The 8622-nt window shown below is 35.8% G+C and overlaps 1 protein-coding gene across 1 annotated transcript; it reads left to right on the top strand.

Moving 5' to 3' along the window:
• Positions 1-770: 770 nt before the first annotated feature.
• On the top strand, positions 771-7229 carry LOC132555902 (serine-rich adhesin for platelets-like). The gene is made up of 5 exons (XM_060220281.1): positions 771-828; positions 2814-4070; positions 5011-5116; positions 6785-6848; positions 7059-7229. Exons 1-5 carry the CDS (start codon positions 771-773, stop codon positions 7227-7229), a joined length of 1656 nt encoding a protein of 551 aa, XP_060076264.1.
• The last annotated feature ends 1393 nt before the right edge of the window (positions 7230-8622 follow it).

The raw sequence follows: 8622 nt of genomic DNA, 5'->3' as shown, positions 1-8622 counted from the left end.
ATTTGTTGTAGTCTCCTATATATATCTACCATCCTATATGTATCTACAGCCATATCTAGACTCGAATAGGAACTACCTCCTATGTATTCGAGCTAAGTGCAATGGGAGGCTGCGAGATTTTCATGTAAGCCTCCTTCTGATATCTTTTAATTGTAACCGACTTTATAGAGCTATCACACTGAAATGACTAAAAAAAAAAAAAAAAACACAAGAGCAGAGCATTCCATCTGGTCACATTATGCTGGCAATGGTATGTCTCGACCAGTGGAAAGAGCTGAAAGCCTTCCTTATTTGTGTGAACGTTCCATTAAAGGGCAAAATCAGAGCCAAGGGAGATATAAGGAAGAAATATGTATTTAGAAAGAAGAGGAAAGATTAGATCCAAATTAATCTCTGATGATCATACAACGGGACGGCAGATACAATTACCTTAAAATACATGGAGAGCAAGCACAAACATTCATTCCGTAAGAGATATCGTTGTATCTCTATGTAGTCTTCCTTTTCGCAAAGTTTTTGTGTGGTAAGAAAAAAAGACACAAAGAAAACAAAGAATAAGCAATAACAATACGACTTTGTTTATATGAATGGTACAGATAATGGCGAAATATGATGCTATCTGTACCGTGTTGTGTCAACAAGCACGTCGTCCTGTTCTCTCACTATTGCTACATGTTCCTGTGTCACTCGATTTTTTTTTCTTCTTATTTTTTAGTCCTGTCGTAAGACTTCTCAGGGTTTTTTATGTTCCACCGACAATCGGATACAACATGGCTGCTGGAGTACAACTGTGTAAACAGACCAGTCACTTTATATTTTTTGCCTTATGTAAGTAGACAATTACAAATACTATCATTAACATGTGCACAATGCCTCCTTTGTAAAAATAATTGAGAGAACTGTTGAAAATCACTGATACTTAGAACATTAAGTAATTATCAATATTATAGAGACATCCAACACAAAGCGACATTGTACCAATGTCATTTATATACAAAACAAAGCTAAGGAAACTCCTTACAGTAGCCTATTAACACATCTTCGTGTGTACATATCCCTGATAACTCAGTGTCACTTTATCTAACACCTTTGTTTACTTCAGAATTCAGAAAGTATTGTTTTGTTATCAGTATCGTATCAGCGACAACAGCGACCTATGAGATATAGCGTGTTGATAATGTAGTGTTCGACAGTCGAAACTGATTAACATATCGTGAAAATTTTACAACTGTCATCTGTAAAATGGAATTTTATACAGTAAGGAAAATGCATTAAAACCTACCTCTTTTGCAAGCATGATATTGTAGTCACGGAGATGTATTGTAATGTCATTAGTTTAACAGCATTGGATAGGAATTTAAAAAAAAAAATTTCAATGTATCAAACGTACGATATTTTCATCACGTAGAACATCCTAAAATAACAATTAAGTATACTGAAATATTATCACTTCACGCATCATTCATCACTGTATCACCTAGCATTTGTGATACGATATATATTATAGTGAAGAACATCATTCGTAGCTATATAAGATATTAAACTGTAGTTCAATATTTGAACATATTATTCAATATCTGAACATATCATTTATCAGCTATTAGCTACAACGTTGTAACATCATTATTCATAACTATATAAGAAAGTATGCAGTACAATATTATTTTATATCATATTCTGACTAATCTATCAGTAAACAAATGTAATGGTATCACTTACCATCATATCGAAGTCAACATATTGCATTATTATCTTGTGTTTGTAGAGATATTATGGTGTCTTCCAGTCCCTCATTGGTGAAAATTCAAATTAAACATGAGCTATTGAAATAATTTTGTAGTTCATAGTTTGATAATGATGGTAATAATGTATGCAACATCAGCATAGAATATTGATTTGTTTATCAATAATGAGTAAATAAGGGACCACATCAGTTTAAAATGTTATTAATTAACAAAGTTTGGATATCTACGACCAAGATCGACTCTCTTGTGGTGTAAAAGGATTATTCTTTCATTATGGTGTCTTAGAGACTGAAGCTGGAGTCACATTAAAACTTTTAGATTTGGGAAAACCACAATCAGAGACAATATCTTGCCTATTTCGTATTTAATGTGGTAAATGAGCGTAACTCTCCCAGCCTATTACGCTAAGACTCCACGGGGTTCCTCGTGTTTCCCATTTGTTGGTAGAATTCTTGAGGATCAAAACCCAGATGTAGAAAATGATTGGCGAAATGAGCTATCATAGATGGAACCACATGATATTTTCTTTTTCAAACCAAGCCCTTCTGTGACCGTGAGAATTTCTGTTCAAATGAGGTAAGACTACATGTGAACATTTGTATGTATAGCGAGGGTGATGACATGAAGTGTTTTGTTATCTCACCCTGGTAATATTTCTTCCTACTTCCTGACGTGGGTTAAAGACGCTGTCCTTTTTTCATCGCTGTTGTCTCAGGTAATCGTTATCTACAAGCTTTTAATATTATGTAATACATTAAGAATGAATAATGATTTTACGAGATGAATTACCATCGCTCTTATTTTCAGACAAATTACAGGTGTAGATTATTTCAATTTAAAAGTAAGCAGTCGAAATCCTTATTTATGACAAATGCATGTGAAGGTTCGATATGTGTATCGCGCTATTCAAAATTTATGGTTGAAGCGATCGCTGTATTTATATTTACAAAACAAATACGTGGAAGTTTTGTGTACAGGTAAGCCAGTCAGAACAAGATCACTCTTTTTACTGCATAAATAACGTACACGATCCTGTCGTGGAATTCATTCTTTTCTTTAATGTTTTAGACGTGCTTTGTGTCCTGTGTAACAGGGGAACTTCTCTTAACACACCTATACAAACCACAAGTACAGCATTCTACCCGTCCAGTACCGACGTGTCATCAGAAGGTGAAAAAGCTGTCTTTAGCTCTGACATTTCTACAGTAAAGTTGTCATCGATAGCAAGCTTATCGGAAGAAGAAACGTTTGTTATCACTTCTGTATCAGAAAGCAGCTCCTCAGGTTTGATACCTAAACCTACTTCAGCTGTCGGTGAGACGGTACTGACATCTCCAACAACAACAGAGTTTGAAGCAACACCTACAACGTTATCAAGAGTATCAACAAGTCCAGCTACTGTAGTTGACACATTACTATCAACTCTATTTACTGCAGCAGAGACAGTTGAAACAAAACCTTCAACTACATCAACCATCGTTGAGACGAATGTAACGTTAACTTCTTCAGTTGCCTTTAATACCACACTCATCAGTCAAACAGTTGAGATTCTAAACACGTATACTTTAATCAATGGGGCTGAAATTACTTCATATTTGTTTTACACGTCATCAGACAACAGTCCTGGCACAGCTGGTCTGGATTTATCAATAAACTCTACTTCAAAACAGTCATCAACTACAAGGGAACAATCAAGCAGTTCAATTGTTTCAACCGATTTATTTTCAAATATGTCGTCTGCTATTCGTCCCTCTACAACTTACTTAGGCGTTGGGTCAACTCTTTATATGGAGACGCCGACTGTGACAGATTTAGTTCTAAGTAGTTCGAGGTCACTTTGGGACACCACGTCTGTCATCTTAACCTCCATGCCATCCACTGTTGCGATGACGACTGAAAACTCGCTGCAGTCCTCTACGCTGATGGATAGTGCAAGTTCTGTGGTAACAGAGGTGATATCAACGACACTGACCAATACAAACCCAGGCGGAACTTTAAGTAGTACATTAACCAGCAGTACGTTATCGCCTAAGCCGGAGTTCAGCTCGTCATCTGACGGATTATTTACCACATCAACTACACGTGTTAATACACCTGTCTATAACTCCACGCATCATGCCTCTACCATTACAACATTAGAGACGTCATCACTCGGAACCAGTCATACAGAACATGTGACTTCTCGTTATTACTCCTCATCCTCGTCGTCCGTGGTTTTAGCTCCAACCAGCAGCACTGATGCTGGTATGACGTCATCAGTGATGTCTGTGACACCTGATCCTTCCTTAATCGCAGAATTGGACAGTCTTCGGAACAAAGTCCAAGGTTTGTAAAACTACAGTTGAAATATTATCATTGTAGGACGAATGTCAGAGAGGATATCACGTGAAATTTTCAAAACATATTTAAATCAAATATGCCACAGTGTTAAAGGGAATTGCAGTTTTATTTACTTCCGTATTTATTCGTTTTGGTCTGCTGTTACCCATAATACTGTTGGCTCACCTGTGCAAGTTTTACCTGTATAATTATAGGCGTGTAAGGAGACACAGTCATGAAAAATTATCAAGAATGTCAACACTTAGTTTATGTCGGTTATCCTGACCCATTTATAAGAATTTATTAAATAAGCTCCAGCCATGACCGCCTAATACTACCGCCATTCTCGCTACCTCTATCTCCCACCGCTTGTTTACCTGTGTTTATTTTTATGTGGATAACATAAGTATGTAAGTGGAGTCGTCCTTTTGTGAGCGTTAGGGTCGAAGGCGTCGTAACACAGCCTTAAAATGACATAGCATTCTGAAGTGAATAAAGCATGAAATTTGTCTGTAACATAACACGGGATTGTGGTGATTTAATGTGTTACTACTGCTTTATAATTAACTATGATGTACTATTTGGATACAAAGACTTTGTAAACATTATAATTTTGTCATTATATGACCTACTGGCATAAAACAATTAAAGTAACGTTTTCATTCTCATTCATGAATCTAATCGGACCTACCAGGAAGTGATCAGATATAAGAAATGCTATCAATTAATGGTTCATTTCATTACAACATCAATTACATTGCCCTCCCACGTGGGTTTTCCGCGGGGATCCTACTTTTGTTCCAGATTTCGACCCCCGCTTTAAATATAGATGTTGATATAAGAAATTAGGAAAGTTAGAAGAGTCAACACTAAATTTTAAACAGATTTTGTTGTTTGTAACAAACTATACAAATTCACGATATTTTAAAATCTTTTTATTTTACAGAATTAGAAGACTCCAATAATGGCTTACAGACTGCTATAATTGTGCTTGCAATAGCGTTGGCGGTTATCCTACTGATAATCCTCGGATATATCTTTCTACGTCGAAGGTAGGTCCTGGTCTGTGTTCATAGTCCCAAGGATGTGATCACTGAATATTGTTTATTGTTCAACTACGTCATATTTGTCAGTACCTGAACCTTTAGTGTTTTAATGTTTTAGTTAGAAAATAAGACAAGTTAACAAAGTATTCAAAATGAAATATCTTAAAAATATAGAATATCACATTATCATAAAATGCATAAGGAAAATACTAAAATATGACCAGGTATTCTGGGAGACAAATGTCTCTTGCTTTTTTGACACGCTAATTATGATCAATCCAAATGCATGCACTAATTTCACATTCTTAAATGGAAATGCATTTAACAACAACGAAACAGGCATATTACCGTGTCTGTGGACATAGCATGTTATCTGCTGTCATCAAACGCATAATGAAAGGAGCTGTTTCACTGTGGCCTGTTGAGAATTTTTGTCATTTGTTCTTTCTTTTTAATTTATTTATCTTAGGGAAACAGATGTTAAAAATAATTACTCATTAAAAAGTTTATTATCACATAGAAATGTAGTCACACATAAAGCGTAAGTAAATTGCACATGAAATTCTGTGACGTAGTGAAAAAACACCGAAGTCGTATTGGGGACTCGTTGTAACGTACAGTGCCTTGTGATGTAACGGGTCCGATTTCCTATCGATACATAAGTTTACAAATAGAATTGTATTGGTTCATACTGCAGTACTTATTACAGGTATAATTGTTAGAATCGATCATCATGGACCAAATATCGATCAGCCGTAGAATTATACAAAGCTTAGTCTGAAATGCATTGATACCAGACGTCGATAGCTGGTGAACAAACGACACAGAATATAAACGGACACAGACTGACAAGGACTATGCTAAAGATTTAACCATCGTATTGGTCTTTCCAGGAAACATTTTATTTCCTTGTGTGATTTGATCTTAGATCTTCCGTTCGGTACTCATTTAATGCTCGAAGATTGTTTTATACCCGAGTCCTGTTGAGAACGTGATACAAAAACCTCTGGATTGACCAGGATTAACAAGGCGGATGTCCTCGATGAAACAGCTTTAATAATGTTCTCGAGGGTTGAGACTGAAGATGGTGAAATATTGTTTTTCTTTCTGACCTTGTTAGATATGTTTTTTCTTGTTCCAATGTTTCGTATCATTGACATGACGTCACAGATATACATTTGAATCCCCCCTCTCAACATTAGTTAGCGATAAGGAATATTAAAATCGAGAAAAAGCGGATAATCAGGATGAGAAAAACCCTTCCTTAACTGTAATACAGTTTTCCAGAATTGATTTAGTGTTATACGCAATGAATTCATAATATTACTAAAGGGTTGCTTTTCATTAAATACCGTTCTTTACATTTACCTTTGATAACCACAGATTCCCTTTGTCTTTGACGACGCCCTGACAGCAAAGTAGTTTCCAAGGCGAATGATAAGTTCATACTATTATTTGCAAATACAGTGCATACTTATTATGTCACATTACATATAGATGTATAATTGCCTCTTCACATTTAAACCACGTAATGAAAATATAAGTAATGAAAAGACTTATAAACACCATGTGTAAGTATTGATAATATATACAAAATGGTTGGTAAGTTTCATCTATAGACTGGGATGATCAAATAGACAAGCTTGTAACTAGGCTTTGTTTTTGATGTTGCAGGCGAGCGGCAAAACGAAAAAAGAACAGATTTGCCGGCATCGACGCTGATCTCACTACACCTGTGGTAAGCAAAACGAACCTTTCAGATATCAATAATTGTGTACAAAAGCAAATGACGTCGTTGTTTAACATACATCGGTTTCGTCTTTTTTTAATTAGAAGTAATAATAATTATACCATAGAATGGGATACGTTTCCATCCAGTTGTTTTATCATTAACGTTGAACTAATTAACCATTTTCCTTGCCTTACATGTGGTACTTTTTCCCCTCAGATTCAGCGCCCCAAGCCGTCCTTTGGTTACAGAGATAGTCAGGACGTGTCATTCGGCGGTAGAGTCAGTACAGCTACGCTGGAAGAGAGTGGAGAAATGTCGACATTAGGAACATTTTCTACACTTCCCAAGACTGGAGTACACAATAACAATATGGATACGCCATCTTAGTTCTACTGTCTAACCCCTACAGATTGGAACATATACTAGACCTTATGACGTGTGATCAGTTTAATGATGAAGCCACATTTTAAAGGCAAAAGTCAAATCATTTATCTTAATAAACGTAAATCAACATGTGATGGTAAATACAAGTGAAGAGAAGCACCATGGTCTTTATTCAGTGTGAGTGACGTGTTAGAGTATACCGTTACATGGAAGACAGAAGAGTTCTAATGATCAAATGGTAATTATCTTGTTACAATTTTCACGTGATACCTTAACACAGATTTATGCTGTCCTCTACTCGCCATATAGAGATACAAATCTGGGATACTTTACGCTTCATCAGTTTCTCCTCAAGAAATAGAGAACATGTAAATAAAGTGCTTATTGGGCCAATGAGGTCTCACAATATCCTAGAAAAGAAACTAACTGTGCCATTTGTTTCTGCAAATGTGGACAAATGTATTTGGAGATAAGTTTTTCATGGTGACATGATAAACATGCCGTGGAATAAGTATTATCCGGGACGTCCCTGGTATTATTAAGCTTAATGGGCTATTATTTTCTTGCTTCACGGAGATAAATAACTATGTGGATTACACGCTGAGAAGTACATGGAATAATGAATATATTAAAGCAGATATCTTTGTGTGATAATGTACGAAGCTATCCGGTTGTGTCTATACTGATATATGCATTATTCAGAGCTAATGTATGTTGAAACATGGTTGTCAGCGTGATCGCATATACAAGGTTGAAGTATTGTTTTAAAGACCTGTGATGTTGCCATAACTTACTTGCCGGTATGTGTGTGATTGCCGGAAACCTCTACACAACATATATACCTATAGAGTACCTTCTTAGTGACTTTATTTATGTATTTCAATGTAAAGCGATATTTGATATTAACATTCTTAAATATAAGATAAGAAAGCAAACGAGGAAATTGTCCATGCTCAACACTTCATTTTTGTTACTAATTTTCTTTTCGTCCAACACTCCATACCAAGTTCAACATATACCCATGTATATTATATACCGATACTACATTCAATAACTACATAGTTTGGCTCATTACGTCAATGTAGAACTATACGATGAAGTGTGTGACTATTAAAATCACTTAAGTAGCATGTGCGAGTGTAATTTAGATTGGAGAAATTTCATGATCTAATCCTCGATATAATCTGACGTTTGCCCAAAAATGGCGGCCATCTTTTCGGTTTAAGCAAATGATCGACATTAACAGTAATGAAATGAGAAATGTATTATAACGATATGCTAAGATGTGTCATCGAGAGTACGATATTCTTTGTGACATCTCCTGATTCGCCTTGTCTCCGCTTGAAGTAAGTCTGTCATTAATTTCAGATTGTCGATAAGGAGGATAGTCGTTACA

This window comes from Ylistrum balloti, unplaced genomic scaffold, assembly GCF_031769215.1.
Source record: "Ylistrum balloti isolate Yb309-2 unplaced genomic scaffold, AGI_CSIRO_Ybal_v1 Utg370524, whole genome shotgun sequence".
Classification (NCBI taxonomy): domain Eukaryota; kingdom Metazoa; phylum Mollusca; class Bivalvia; order Pectinida; family Pectinidae; genus Ylistrum; species Ylistrum balloti.
This window is presented reverse-complemented; position numbering and strand designations above follow the sequence as displayed.